Raw genomic sequence first — 15,670 nt, forward strand, 5'->3', positions numbered from 1 at the left:
ATTCTCCTGCTTCAGCCTCCAGAGTACCCGGGACTACAGGTGCTTGGCACCACTCCTGGCTAATTTCTTAATTTTTATTTTTTGAGATGGAGTCTTGCTCTGTCGCCCAGAGTGGAGTCCAGTGGTGCGATCTTGGCTCGCTGCAACCTCTGCTTCATGGGTTCAAGTGATTCTACTGCCTCCAGCCTCCCGAGTAGGTGGGATTACAGGCGCCTGCCACTATGTCCGGCTAATTTTTGTATTTTTAGTAGAGTCTGGGTTTCGCCATGTTTGGCTAGAATTTTTTGGTTTTTTGTAAAGATGGTGTCTCCCTGTGTTTCCCAGGCTGGTCTTTTTATTTTGTTCTATTTTATTTTATTTTGAGACAGAGTTTCGCTCTGTCACCAGGCTGGAGTGCAGTAGTGTGATCTCAGCTCACTGCAACCTTTGCCTTCCGGGTTTAAGTGATTCCTCTGCCTCAGCCTCCCGAGTAGCTGGGACTACAGGCACACCCCACCACACCCAGCTAATTTTTGTGGTTTTAGTAGAGATGGAGTTTCACCATGTTGGCCAGGCTGGTCTCAAACTCCTGACCTCAGGAGATCCACCTGCCTCAGGCTCCCAAAGTGCTGGGATTACAGGCGTGAGCTGCTGCGCCCGACCTAGATGTTTTTGTCTTGCTTTCTGGGGCACTGCTATGTTTTTCCTCTGCCTGGAGCTCCTGGGCTGGCGCTTGGGCCTTTGCATTTTCTTTTCTGTTTTTTTATTTTACTTTATTTTAGAGACCGGATTTCACTGTGTTGCCCAAGCTGGTGTACAGTGGTGTGATCGTAGCTCACTGCAGCCTCAGCCTTTTGGGCTTAATCGATCCTCCTGCCTCAGCCTCCCGAGTGACCGGGGTGACAGGCATGCACCACCATGCCCAGCTAATTTTTTTTATTTTTTATAGAGACAGGGTCTCCCTATGTTGCCCAGGCTGTTCTGGAACTCCTGGGCTCAAAGGATCCTCCCACCTCTGCCTCCCAGGTGGTGGGATTACAGGTTGAGCCACAGTACCTGGCTTGCATTACATTTTGGCCCAGTAGAACCAGTAGGATTGTGCTGGTGGCCTGCTCTGACTGAGGGGTCCCTGCTCTGACCGAGTGGTCCCTGCTCTGCCCCGGCCCCCTGGTGGCTGGTTGTAGGGTGTCGGGGAAGGCAAAATGAGATCATGTCTGTCGAGTTCACACAGCGCCTGGTACAGGCTGGACACCCTGTGGCAACGGTGTATGAGTTTTCTTGCACAGTGTGGCGGGGGCTGGCCGCCTGGGGGTGGGGGCATTGGGAGGGTTGCCCACCTGCCATTTGTCATGAAGTCAAACGCGTGCTGTTCCTGAGTGGCCGCCTCTGTGTCTGCTCCCCCCAGCCATTACTCCTGCCTCACTGACCTGGGAGTCACAACCCCTTAAGGTGGCCCAGGCCCGGCTGTGGGGTGTGGGCACCTGTCCCATCTCTGTCCTGGCTGTAGGGCCTCTGTGGGCCACAGGCATCAGATCTGCCACTCCTGCTGTGGGGTCCCTCTGCTGCCCTCAGGTGCAGCAGCCTGTCCTGGCGGCTCTCCCATGCCTGCAGAGCAGGCTTGGCCTCCAGGGCCTCTGATTCTTGTGGCTGGCATGGAGCAGATGCCCCTGAGCCTGGAGAGAACCATGGTGCCTGTTCTCAGCTGTCCTACGCCTCCCCAGCTTTGGCTGCCACATACAGGGCCCTCCAGGCCCATCGAGGGTGACCCCCGAAGCTGAGCCTGGGTGGGGAGGGCAGGTGTGAGTGCCTCCTGGGCTCCCCCTGCGGGCTCCGCTCCCTCCGTGGCCGCCCACATGCTCCGCTGACCGCCTGTCTCTGGTTCAGCTTCCAGGCCGAGCGGCCCGCATTGAACGTTGTCATCTTCCCTCTGCTCCACGAGGGCCTGACCGACGTCATCCGGGACGTCCCCCTGGTGCACCTGGATGAGATCACCTTATTTAAGAGCCGAGTGGCCGAGGAACCGCCGAACCTGTGGTGGTGAGAGGCCGAGTTGCTGCCCATTGGTCTGAGTCACCTCGAGACACTGCAGGAGCCTGGGACACCAGGGACCCTTGGTTTGTCACAAGAAGAAGGGGCTCTCTCTCGGCTGGCCACGCCCCGCCTGGCTCTTGGGGCTCCCGGTGTCTCCATGGCTCTCTCATGGGAACTGTTGCTCCGTGAAGTTTGGGTCGAGGGGATATGCTCTGGGTGAAGTGAAGGGCTCAGGGGACAGTCAGTGTGGGGCCTGGCTGAACCAGGCTGAGCCTGGGGACCTGGCTGTGGTGTTGGTGCACTGAGCCTCAATCCCTGGAGGCGCTGTCCATGGCTTGGAGGGCCGGAACCCTGTCCCACTGCCCCTTCGCTCTGACCGGGAAGCATGTCCCTTGGCTGTCGTGTTTGTGGTCACCTGCCACCTGTGCCTGGCGGATGGGTGGCCACATGCTGTCCCCCTGAAGTCCGGTTGGCCAGGCTGGTCACCTCGTGTCCGAGTATCCCCTTTCGTGGTCAAGTGTGACGTGGGGACGTGGTTGCAGACTTGGGGCTCTCTGTCCCTTTAGGACACACTAGAGCCCCCTCATGTCTCTGTGGCTTTTCTAGCCAGATGATGTCTGTGGCCCCAGAGAGGCCCCTGGGGTTGGGACTGCTGGTTGGAGCGTCCCCTGCAGCTTTTTAGCTCCAGGAGCAGGGCCTGTTTCTCATGAGAGAGCCCTCCTCCACTCTCACCCTCCCGTGGCACTCAGCCTCCCTGGGAAGGTCCATGTGCGCTCCTGGGCAGATCGATACACGTTTGGCCTTGTTAGAGTAATGTGAAACATTAAAAACCCAGAAAGGATTCCTAAAGCTGGAGCAGCAATCACGTTACCCTGTTTCAAATGACTTTAAGACTTAAAAAATATTTGGCCTGTTTGGGGGGTGCTCATACCTGTAATCCCAGCACCTTGGGAGGCCGGGGCAGGTGAATCACGAGGTCAGGAGTTCGAAAGCAGCCTGGCCATCATGGTGAAACCCCGTCTCTACTGAAAATACAAAAATGAGCTGGGCATGCTCGTTGGCACCTGTAATCCCAGCTACTCGGGAGGCTGAGGCAGGAGAATTGTTTTAACTAGGGAGGCGAAGGTTACAGTGAGCTGAGATCAAGCCATTGCACTCCAGCCTGGGCAAGACTCCATCTCTCCCTATATATATTTACACATCCACACATATTCATATATATTCAACACATTTTGGGATGATCCCTTGAGCCCGGGAGTTTGAGGCCAGCCTGGGCAACACAGGGATACCCCATTTCTTAAAAAAGAAAAAAAAAAAAAATCAACAAAGCTATTCCGAAAACGAGGACACCCTCCCGGCAGCAGAGGCCTCACCACATGTGGCATGCCGGGCCATCTCTGCCATCCTCCACCTCCAGGCGCTACTAGAGCCATCCCTGGGCTGGTGGCTTCCAAGGGGGGCTGTGGTTGGGTCCTGCTTGCCTGGACCTCCGCCCTGGCCATCATCATCCTCCTGGGTCTCTGTGTGACAGGTCCCCTGCCCTGTGTGATGGTGTTTCACATTTGTCGTGCTGTTAAAAAACGGGGGACACAATCCCTGGGCCTCCAATCACTGGCCCTGCTCTAGGCTCTGGTGGTGGGGGAGGGGGCTCAGTTCTCAGTAGCTCCTAGCTTTGGGAGCCAAGGGAGTCCAGGAGGCCTTTGGAGAACTGGGGTAAAGGCTGTGGGGAGGTCCAGCCCTCCTGTGCTGGCTGCCTCCCAGCTTTCCATCTGGCAATCTCGACCCCACCCCGGCTCCTCTGCTCACTGGCACAGGGGGATCTGGGGTGCGAGATCTCATTCCGCTTCACCCTGTCTTTCTTGTATTTATGGGGTCAACCCCTCCTCTCTGAAGCCCACGGGTCCTCACCCAGCCCCGAGCTGCACCCAGTGCAGAACCTTTGCCTCCTGGCCAAAGGAACCCTTCTGGCTGATCCAGCAGTGCCCGATGTGGAACCCACACCGGACCAAGCCTTCGCCTCCCAGAGGCCCTCCTGGCCCTCCTGGCCCAGCCTCTGAGAGCCACACCCCTGAGCCCCGTCTCCTGGCCTGCAGGCCGCAGGACAGTCTGCCCAGGGCTCCGGGAGGCAGGGGCTGTAGATGAGGGTCTCAAAGGTGGTGGGAACACCCCGTCCCCCCAAGTTCCTGGACATTTCTTTAGAGCTTTAAAATGGCACCTGGAGACCATCAGGTGCTGGTGATCAGATTGGGTGCTGCCTGGGACCGAGCACTTCTTACTCTCAAAACAAGGTGTGGCAGGCTGAGGGTGCGGCCCAGGAGGGAAGCAGGTGGCCTGGGAGACTCCGGGACCCTCAGGGGGCCTGTGTCTCGGCGCTGCAGCTCCGTGCCCTGCTCCTTTCCTCCTGAATATTCCCCACTTGGGCCACAGAATTGTGTTTGCACCAGAAATGCATCCTTGCGTGTGTATGATCGCACCTGGGTGTCCTGTTCTCGTGAGCAAGTGTTTTTAACCAACAGCATCATTTAGACTGGTTGACAGGGCTGGGGGAAGGGCCGTTCCTGAGGCTGGGGTGCAGTGCCTTGGAAAGCACCCCCAAAGAGTAGACCTTATAGTTTTAGTGTCCCCTGCAGCCATCCTTTGACTGAGAGCAAGAATTTCCGCTGCTGCAACCCCCGAGATGGGCTTCACCAGATGTTAATAACGTGCTTATTTTTGCTAAGTGCTATTTTGGCACCAGTGTTAGTTGCAATTTATATTCTGCAGCATTTGATGCTGGGAAAAGAACCCACCCTAATGGTTCCCAATTGGCAGAGCTGGGCTGTTAAGCGATGGACCATATGCTGCCTACTGGAGGAGCGTGGTCAGCACTTGTCCCTGTGCCTGTGTGCTTGTGCCTGCATGTCTGTGCCTGCGTGCATGTGTACTTGAGTGCACGTGTGCCTGTGTGCGTGTACCTGTTTGCGTGTGCCTGTGTTTGTGTGCCTGCATGGGTGTGCCTGGGTGCATGTGCCTGCATGCCCGTGTACTTGCGTGCACATGTGCCTGTGTGTGTGTACCTGTTTGTGTGTGCCTGTGTTTGTGCCTGCGTGCGTGTGCCTGTGAGCACCTGTGCCCTGTGTGTGCATGCGTGTGTGAGTCGCATCGTGTGTGTGTGTGTGTGTGTGTGTGGAGAGACTGGGGGTTGGAGGGAGGGTGGAGGGAGAGGGTATTTATCCCTTTGTTCTTAAAAAGGGAGAGCCCTGACCTCTCTTGCTGCCCCCTCCTGCCTATGCCCCAAGCTTACCCCAGACCTAGCTGCTGTTTCTTCTCCTGACTCCCTCCCAGCCCTGTGGCCCTGTAGCTTGTGACCCGGCAGCCCTATGGCCTGCAGCCTCCACCCTGCCACCTGTTCCGCATCACCAAGACACATAGGCCACCACAGGGCTTCCGAAGATGGCCCAGGGAAGGCACTTCAGCTGGAGGACCCAGCGGAAAGGTGCCTTTCTGGGCCTCGGGTTCTCTTCTCTGCTGTGAGAGGCTTTTCTCATTTTCAAGGGCCCATCCAGCCTAGGGGAGCTGGGCGAGGGCCGCCTTCTGCAGCAGAGGGGCCGGGCTCTATCCCTGCCATCAGATGTCCCCAGAAGACACAAGCCTGAGAGGCTCTTTCTCCAAGAGGCCCTCCCGGGACCTGTGTGTTCACAGGACAGGAGGACACTCACTGCTTCGACCAGGACTGCGGCTGGGAGGGGCTGAACTCCTCTGGTGCTGAAAAACAAGCGAGGGGTGCCCGCCACCTGGGCAGCACCTTCCCTCAGCTACTCCCTGTGCCCGGACCCAGAGCTGCTGGACTTTTTGCCGAGGGAACTGGGGCTGGGCTCAGGCTTGGGCCTGGGGTCCCACGGAGGGGTCAGGCGTACAGCAGTAGGGCTGTGACAGCTGAGGGCCGGGCCCCTGCTGGCCGACGAGGCTCCAGAATGGTGCCTCAGCCTCGGCGGTGCCGCAGTGCTCCTGCCGGGATGGACGGTGCCGGAGGCCTCGGTAGCGGGGGAGCCACCTCCATTCCCCAGCAGGCAGTGCCAGGGCAGCCTCCAGCCTCCTCATGCCCTGTTGTCTGCTCCTTTTAGGATCTGAAAATTACAGAGCCCTTTTTTGGAAGGGAGTCTTGCTCTGTCACTGAGGCTGGAGTGCGATGGCAAAATCTCGGCTCACTCACTACAACCTCCATCTCCCAGGTTCAGGCGATTCTCCCATCTCAGCCTCCTGAGTAGCTGGGATTACAGGCACCCGCCATTATACCCTGCTAATTTTTGTATTTTTGTAAAGACAGGGTTTCACCATGTTGGTCAGGCTGGTCTTGAACTCCTGATCTCAGGTGATCCGCCCGCCTTAGCCTCCCAAAGTGCTGGGATTACAGGCATGAGCCACCACGCTTGGCTCATTACAGAGCTCTTGTAAGAAAACATGAGGAATTCATGGACCAGGTGTGGTGATGAAGCGTGGGGCCACTAAACCAGAGACAGAGATGTCGGCCACCTCCTGTGGACGGGGGTTCTCAGTAGCCTTCACCACGATGCTGGGGGTTCTTTGTGATGGTCATGAGTCTCATTAGTACTTGGGGGTGTGGGATTCGAGTTATAAGTTTCTAGATCTACTGGGCATGATGAACACATACCCCACAGACACTGAAGAACCCAGTGGTGGCAGTGATGCAGGCTGCCTGTCACCAGGGCCACTCTACTCTAAAGCTCCTTTGAGAAACAAGGAAGGGGCCTGGCGTGGTGGCTCACACCTTCCATCCCAGCACTTTGGGAGGCTGGGGCAGGAGGATCGATTGAGCCCAGGAGTTCAAGACCAGCTTGTGCAACATAGCAAGACTCCATCTCTATATAAAATTAAAAAAAAAAAAAATTAGCTGGGCATGGTTTGTGTGCCTGTGGTCCCAGCTACTCAGGAGGCTGAGGCAGGAGGATGGCTTGAGCCCAGAAGTTGGAGGTTGCAGTGAGCCAAGATCACATCACTGCACTCCAGCCTGGGCCACAGAGCAATACCCTGTCTCAAAAGATAGAAACGATGAAGGGGTTGGTTTATAGGCAGACCCCAGGTCAGGACACCTGGCTACTCCCGCCCCAGACTGGCGGACCTAGGAATGAGGGTTGGTCCTGGGAGGCTTCTCTCCATGCTGTGGCCCCCAGACCTGCCTTGGGAACCCTGGTCACAGAAGCCTTTCAGGGAGTGAGCTGGAGCCTGGACCGCTGTGTTGGTGATGTGTCCGGGGTGGGGGTGGGGGAGTGTGCAAGGGTGTGGGTATGTGCCGGGTTGGGGGTGTTCACAGGCAAGCATGTGCGTGCCCCTCCCCTGCAGCCATTGGTGGTATCTTCCCCCTACTCCTTCGCCACCTTCTGCCCATTGCCCGTCCACGTGAGACTGCCCAGAGACAGCAGAACTCCTCATGTTTTTAAGGCGAGGCCTTTCCCTGGCCCCGGGGGTCTCGCCGTATCTCATGACCAGGTGCTAAATGACCCTACGTGCATCACCTGCCTTTCGATGACCAACCCCCCCCCCGCCCCCGTCCCTGTCCCGCTGACTTGCCACGTGGCATCTCATGTGATGCCTGCTCCCGACTTCAGTGTTCACTGTAGCAAACTGCATTCTGGATGGGAATTTTCATGTACATGTGTGGCATGTGGAAAATTTCAAATAAAATGGACTTGATTTAGAAAGCAAGGCAGCTGTGTGGTCCTTCCAGCAGAGACACTTTGACCGATTACCTACAACCCTTTCCTTGGGCCCGAGGCTGGGGGCTTTGTTCACTTCAGGTGGTGAGGGGTGGGTTTTCTGAAACAGGTGCGTGGATGGAGACACAAGACCCAAAGCGGGGTAGCAGACCCTCCCCACGGGGCATCAGGAGGTGACGGCTGAGACAGCCTTGGGCTGGAGAGGCCAAAGGTGAGGGAGGAGGCTGCACAGGTCAGGATCGGCTTGACAAGGAGCAGCACAGGGGCCCTGGCGTGGTTGTGTGGGCTGTGCATTGCAAGTTTCCCTGTGGTCTGGTGGCTGGCTGAAGGCAGGCAGGCCTGAGTCAGCTTAGGCACTCCCTCAGGGCCTCAGCATTGTTCATTTTATTTTATTATTTTTTGAGATGGTGTCTCTCTCTGTTGCCAGGCTGGAGTGCAGTGGCGTGATCTTGACTCACTGCAACCTCTGCCTCCTGGGTTCAAGCAGTTCTCCTGCCTCAGCCTCCTGAGTAGCTGGGATTACACGCAACCACCACCATGACAGGGTGTCGCCATATTGGCCAGGCTGGTCTCCAACTCCTGACAGGTGGTCCACCTGCCTCGGCCTCCCAAAGCTCTGGGATTACAGGGTGAGCCACCGCGCCCAGCCCATCTTAACTGTTTTAAAGTGCATAGTTTGCCAGCAGAGGGTTTTTTTTTTTTTTTTTGCGGGGGTGGGTGGAGGAAAGTAAAGTGCATAGTTCAGGCTGGGGGCGGTGGCTTATGCCTGTAATCCCAGCTCTTTGGGAAATTGAGGCAGAAACATCACTGTGCCCAGGAGTTTGAGACCTTGTCTCTACAAAAAGTACAAAAATTAGCCGGGCATGGTGATACATGCCTGTCTGTGGTCCCAGCTACTTGGGAGGCTGAGGCAGAAGGATCCTTGAGCCTGGGAGGTCAGCGTTGCAGTGAGCCGTGATGGCACCACTGCACTCCAGCCTGGGTGACAGCAAGACGCTGTCTCAAAAAAAAAAATGAAGTGCACTGTTCAGTGGTGGCATTAATCACATCTCAGTGTCGTGTGGCCAGTGCCATCATCCGCCTCTAGAACTTTCTCATCTTTCCCAACTGAATCTCTGTCCCCATTCAACGTTCCCTTCCCATCCCCCTCCCTCTGCTTCAGGCATCCACCATTCTACTTCCTGTCTCTTTGAGTTTGACTCCTGGGTTCCCCACAGAAGTGGAATCAGGGCCAGGCGCAGTGGCTCATGCCTATAATCCCAGCACTTTGGGAGGCTGATATCCTTTTCTACCTTAAATGATCCGATGTCATTACAGCGGATCACCTGAGGTCAGGAGTTCAAGACCAGCCTGGCCAACATGGTGAAATGCTGTCTCTACAAAAAGTACAAAAATTAGCCAGGTGTGGTTGCGGGTACTTGTAGTTCCAGCTGCTTAGGAGGCTAAGGCAGGAAAATCCCTTGAACCTGGAAGGTGGAGCCTGCAGTGAGCCAGTATGCGCCACTGCCCTTCAGCAGCCTGGGCAACAGCGAGACTTCACTTCAAAAAAAAAAAAGTGGAACCTCAGGGCATGGTGGCTCATGCCTATAATCCCAGCACTTTGGGAGGCCGAGGTGGGTAGATAACCTCAGGTTGGGAGTTTGAGACCAGCCTGACCAACATGGAGAAACCCTGTCTCTACAAAAAATACAAAATTAGGCTGGGTGCAGTGGCTCATGCCCGTAATCCCAGCACTTTGAGAGGCCGAGGCGGGTGGTGGATCATGAGGTCAGGAGTTTGAGACCAGCCTGGCCAATATGGTGAAATCCCGTTTCTCTACTAAAATTACAAAAACTAGCCAGGCGTGGTCGTGGGCGCCTGTAATCCCAGCTACTTGGGAGACTGAGGCACGAGAATTGCTTTAACCCAGGAGGAGGAGGTTACAGTGAGCCAAGATCGCACCACTGCACTCCAGCCTGGGCAACAAGAGCGAGACTGTCTCAAAAAAAAAAAAAAAAAGTGGAGTCTGCAGTGTGTGCACTCCTGAGGCTGGTGTAATTGCAGTGTCAGTTTGGGGTAGAGACCTCCTTTACCTGTCCTGGACTCTGGGGAGAGGCTCGGACCTGAGTGTGGCAGGAGGTCGGAGGAGGAACCAGGGCCTGGATGGGGCAGGGCTGCTGCAGAACAGAGTGGCCAGGTTGGGGCCCTCACAGGAGCCGGGGACTTGACATTCCCTCCTGGCTTGGTCCTTGAGGTGTTTCCCCAACAAATGGCGATGCAGGGCTGGGAGCCTCCTGTCCTGCCCAATGTTGTCTGAGCCATCACCATCACCTGCAGCTTGACACGTATCCACGCCCCCCCCGCCCCGCCGCCCCGCTGCCGCCATGACATCTCCTGTCTGGCTGGGGGAAAACCGGGGAGCCAGTGCTAGGGATTTGGGCAGTGGGTGGGAGCTGATCCTCTGTGCTGCTGACACCAACGGCCGCAGCAGGGGAGAGAGGATGGGAATGCGTGCAGGTGCAAGGAAGCCCAGCAGCCCTTCCTTCAGAGGTGCACTTGAGACTGTCATTACAGCAACGAGCAAGCGGGGAGAGGAGGTGCAAGTCTGAGAAATAGCCAGAAACATTTTGTCTTGTATATAACAAGGCACTCCCAAGTTCAGGGTGCAGAACGGCCACTGTGAGTGCCCATGGCTTCTCCGGGGCAGGTATTTACACAGGGGGCAGCACTACGACTTGTCTGTCACACAGTGTCTGGAGCCTCCGCCTCGGTGACTCAGCAGTTGGGGACTAAAGTGTTTTTTTTTTTTTTTTTTTGAGACGGAGTTTCGCTCTTGTTACCCAGGCTGGAGTGCAATGGCGTGATCTCGGCTCACCGCAACCTCCGCCTCCTGGGTTCAGGCAATTCTCTGCCTCAGCCTCCTGAGTAGCTGGGACTACAGGCATGCGCCACCATGCCCAGCTAATGTTTTGTATTTTTAGTAGAGACAGGGTTTCACCATGTTGATCAGGATGGTCTCTATCTCTTGACCTTTTGTGATCCACCCGCCTCGGCCTCCCAAAGTGCTGGTATTACAGGCGTGAGCCACCGCGCCCGGCCTGGGGACTAAAGTCTTTACAGATGTGAGTCACCGAGTCCAGCCGTAACTCACATTCTTACACACATTCTTCATACACAGTCACTCAGACATGTCCACACAGATGCAGACACACATACAATCCCCACTGCTCACATACACTTTCCTATGTCTAATCACACCCACACACTACCCCACACTCACTAAATTCACACACACACATTCACACACCAAAACAAAGGGACTAATTAATTTTTTTCTGATGGCAATTCTGATGTTGACCTGAACCTCAGTGGGGGCCTGTGGCTGGAACACCTCCATGTGGCCTCATGTGGCCTCTCCATGGGTCCTCTCCATGTGGCCTTTCCATGTGGGCTCTCCATGTGGGCTCTCTATGTGGCCCTTCTATGTAACCTATCCACATGGCCTTTCCATATGGTCTCTCCACGTGGCCTTTTCATATGGTCTCTCCATGTGGTCTAAGTGGCCTCTCCATGTGGCCTCTCCACCAAGGATAGTTAAGCTTCCTCACCGCATGGCAGCTGGGTCCCAAGAGCAAATGTGTACAGAAAACCAGGACAGGCCCTGGCTTTGGCCGTCACATAGCATCACGTCCACACCCGGTTGACCAAGGCAGTTCCAGAAGCTGCCACATTCGAGGGATGGGGCACAGACCCCTCCACATGTTAGGATGCGTGTTGAGCTGTCATTGCAGAAGACCTCTTGGGGTGGGAGGTCATGTTGTGGCCATTTTTAGAAAGGGCATCACAGTGAACTACCATGCTGGCCTTTTTCTTTTTTGTGATACGTAGTCTTGCTCTGTTGCCCAGGCTGGAGTACAGTGGCAAAATCTCAGCTCAGCTCACCGCAACCTCTCTCTCCCAGGTTCAAGTGATTCACCTGTCTCAGCCTCCCGAGTAGCTGGTATTACAGACGCACTCCACCATGCCCAGCTACTTTTTGTATTTTTAAGCGAGACAAGGTTTTACCATGATGGCCGGGCTGGTCTCAAACTCCTGACCTCAGGTGATCCACCCGCCTTGGCCTCCCAAAATGCTGGGGTGACAGGCATGAGCCAGCGCTTGTAAATTTAAATTGATATAAATTCTGTTGAACAATCATCCCCCACAAGCCCCCTGAGTATGCTTTTGTGTACAGAGATGGGGGTGACCTCCAGCTGGCTGTGTCTGGGATTAAGGATCTGGGTCTTAGCTGCAATCTTTGTTACTCCCTGGAGTCCCGGGCTCCGGGCTTCTGCCTCCTGCATAGCCCTTGGCTGGGTCGTGGCACGGTGGTGCTGTGACCGGCTGTGGATGCAGAGTAATGATCCCCAGAGATGTCCATGCCCTGGTCCCCAGATCCCATGACTGTGGGTTCCATGACAGAGAGGAATGGAAGTTGCTGATCAGCTGACCTTGGGATGTGGAGTCTCTGGGATTATCCCGGTGGCTCAACGGAGGGAGGAGAGGAAGAGCTGAGAGCTGGTGGGGGAGAAACACGGGCGGTTGCTGGAAGAAGAACCGTCGGACTGCCAGCCGAGGAGTGCAGGCGGGTTCTAGAAGCTGGCAAAGGCCAGGAAAGGGGATCTTCCTCCAGCACCTCCAGGAGGAGCCCGGCTGGCCTGCACTTGACCTGAGCCCAGGGAGATCAGTCTCTGGACTTCTGACCTCCAGGACTATAAGAGGTTTAATCTGCATTTCTTTAAGGCACTGTGTGGTAATTAACACCATTTCTTCCAGATGGAAGGGTTTCTGGTGACCTCTTCTTTTTTTTTCTTTCTTTCTTTTTTTTTTTAAGATGGGGTGTCACCATGATGGCCAGGCTGGTCTTGAACTCCTGACCTCAGGTGATCCACTCACCTCAGCCTCCCAAAGTGCTAGGATTACAGGTGTGAGCCACAGCGCCCGGCCTTTTTTTTCTTTTTTTAATTCTCTGGTGTCTTTTCCCAGGTTTGTTTTTTAAAAATGGATTCAGGAGAGCCAGGTGTAGTAGCTCATGCCTATACTCCCAGTACTTTGGGAGGCTGAGGTGGGCAGATCACCTGAGGTCAGGAGTTCAAGACCAGCCTGGCCAACATGGTGAAACCTTGTCTCTAGTAAAAATAGAAAAATTAGCTGGGTGTGGTGGTGGGCGGCTATAATCCCAGCTATTTGGGAGGCCGAGGCAGGAGAATCACTTGAACCCAGGAGGCAGAGGTTGCAGTGAGCCGAGATCCCACCACTGCACTCCAGAGTGGGCGACAGAGTGAGACTCTGTCTCATAACAACAACAACAACAAAAATTTCAGGAGGTACCTGTGCAGCTTTGTACATGGTTGTACTGCATAATCTAGGGTTTGGGCTTCCAGTGAACTCGTCACCCCAATAGTGAACATGGTCCCCAGTAGGTATTTTTCCCACCCTTGTTCCCCTCCGTCCCTCTCTCCCCCTTTTTCCAGATGTTTTTTTTTTTGAGACACAGTCTTGTTCTGTCACCCAGGCTGGAGTGCAGTGGTGCGGGGTGGGAGGATTTGAGTCCAGGAGTTCAAAGCTGCAGTGAGCTATGACTGAGCCACTGCACTCTAGCCTAGGCTACAGAGTGAGACTCTGTCTCAATCAATCAGTCAATCATTCCACTTTGGGAGGTCAAGGTGGATGGATCACTTGAGTGATCCATCAGGAATTCCACACTAGCCTGGCCAACATGGTGGAATCCCATCTCGATTAAAAATATAAAAATTAGTTGGGTATGGTTGTGCACAACTGTACTCCCAGCTACTCGGGAGGCTGAGGCAAGAGAATTGCTTGAACCAGGGAGGCAGAGGTTGCAGTGAGCTGAGACTGCGCCACTGCACTGCAGCCTGGGCGACAGAGCATGACCATCTCAAAAACAAAATCAATAAAATCATATCTATCATAGATCTACTACAACAAAAAAAATTAAAAAATTATTCCCAGTCTATTGATCCCAAAGATAAGTTGTAGAACAGTAGATAAGATATGATCTTTTATTTTGATTGTAAGAAAGTTCTTTATTATTATTATTTTTTGAGAAGTTTTGCTCTTGTCGCCCAGGCTGGAGTGCAATGGCATGATCTCAGCTCACTGCAACCTCCACCTCCCAGGTCCAATTGATTCTCCTGCTTCAGCCTCCTGAGTAGCTGGGATTACAGGTGGGTGCCACCACACCTGGCTAATTTTTTTTTTTTTCAGACAGAGTCTTGCTCTTGTTGCCCAGACTGGAGTGCAATGGTCAATCTCGGCTCACCGCAACCTCTGCCTCCTTTATTCAAGCGATTCTCCTGCTTCAGACTCCTGAGTAGCTGGGATTACAGGCGGCCACCACCATGGCCAGCTAATTTTTTGTATTTTTAGTAGAGACGGGTTTCACCATGTTGGTCAGGCTGGTCTCAAACTCCTGACCTCAAGCGATCCACTTGCCTCAGCCTCCCAAAGTGCTGGGATTACAAGCATGAGCCACTGTGCCCAGCCTAATTTTTGTATTTGTAGTAAAGATGGGGTTTCACCATGTTTGCTAGGCTGGTCTCAAACTCTTGATCTGTGGTGATTTGCCTGCCTCAGCCTCCCAAAGTGCTGGGATTACAGGCATGAGCCACTGCGCCGTGACCTCAGGTAATTCATCTGCCGCAGCCTCCCAAAGTGTTGGGATTAGAGGTGTGAGCCACTGCGCCGTGACCTCAGGTGATTCACCTGCCGCAGCCTCCCAAATGGGATTAGAGGTGTGAGCCACTGCGCCGTGACCTCAGGTGATTCACCTGCTGCAGCCTCCCAAAGTGCTGGGATTAGAGGTGTGAGCCACTGTTTCGTGACCTCAGGTGATTCACCTGCCGCAGCCTCCCAAAGTGTTGGGATTAGAGGTGTGAGGCAGTGCGCCTGGTCAAGCAGTTGGTATTTGGCAGAGCTTGGGCCTGGAACTGGAGGGCTTCCCACAGTCTGGTTCCACTGGCTGTCCCTCAGTATGCTGTTTGGCATGGTTTGTGCTTCCTACAAATTGATGGCTGGACCCAGGGGTTTGATCACACTCAGGCACCCCCGTTCATTTTAAACAGTTACACTCTTTAAATCTTCCTGCTGATTTTGTTGTAGATTTCAGTTTTGGACTAGGAAAGCACTGGCAGGATTCAACATTGAAAAAGTATTGGGCCGGGTGTGGTGGCTCACGCCTGTACTCCCAGCACTTTGGGAGGCCAAGGTGAGCGGATCGCCTGAGGTCAGCAGTTCGAGACCAGCGTGGCCAACATGGGGAAGCTCCATCTCTAATAAAAATACAAAATTAGCCTGGTGCGGTAGCGGACACCTGTAATCCCAGCTACTCGGGAGACTGAAGCAGGGAGAATTGCTTGAACCCAGGAGCAGAGGCTGCAGTGAGCTGAGATGCTGCCATTGCACTCCAGCCTGGGTAACAGCAAAACTGTCTCAGAAAAAAAAAAAAGAAAAGAGCAAGAAAATGAGAAAGTATTAAAGGACATGCAGCAAGCTTCTTTCGTCCTGCTGATCCTCACCCCTCACTCAGGCCTCCTGCCTCCTAGGTAACTGCTACGTTAGTTTCTTGTTTGTCTTTCCAGTGATTTATTTATTTATTTATTTATTTATTTATTTATTTATTTTTGAGACGGATCTTGCTCTGTCTCCCAGGCTGGAGTGCAGTGGCACCATCCATAGCTCACTGCAGCCTCGATCTCCTTGGCTTAAGGAATCCTCCTGTCTCAGGCTCCCACGTAGCTGGGACTATAGGCATGCACCACCATACCCAGCTAATTTTTCGGTTATTTCATAGAGATGGGGTCTCATGGGTAGTTTTTCTTTTAACATCCAAACAAATGTGAGTATATATTCCGTGCTCCTACTCACTTTTTTTTTTAACCATCTTAGTCTTTTTTTTTTTTTTTTTT

At 54.2% G+C, this 15,670-nt stretch overlaps 1 protein-coding gene across 1 annotated transcript in view; it reads left to right on the plus strand.

Moving 5' to 3' along the window:
- The window catches only part of FBXL18 (F-box and leucine rich repeat protein 18), a 37,075-nt gene extending 34,138 nt beyond the window's left edge, over positions 1-2,937 (plus strand). The window contains exon 5 of the mRNA XM_017533830.2: positions 1,864-2,937. Coding sequence (XP_017389319.1) covers positions 1,864-2,020 — 157 coding nt within the window. The 3' untranslated portion in view covers positions 2,021-2,937. The remainder of the gene's footprint in view (positions 1-1,863) is intronic.
- The last annotated feature ends 12,733 nt before the right edge of the window (positions 2,938-15,670 follow it).

The sequence above is a fragment of the Cebus imitator genome, unplaced genomic scaffold, assembly GCF_001604975.1.
Source record: "Cebus imitator isolate Cc_AM_T3 unplaced genomic scaffold, Cebus_imitator-1.0 Scaffold82, whole genome shotgun sequence".
In the NCBI taxonomy this organism is placed as follows: domain Eukaryota; kingdom Metazoa; phylum Chordata; class Mammalia; order Primates; family Cebidae; genus Cebus; species Cebus imitator.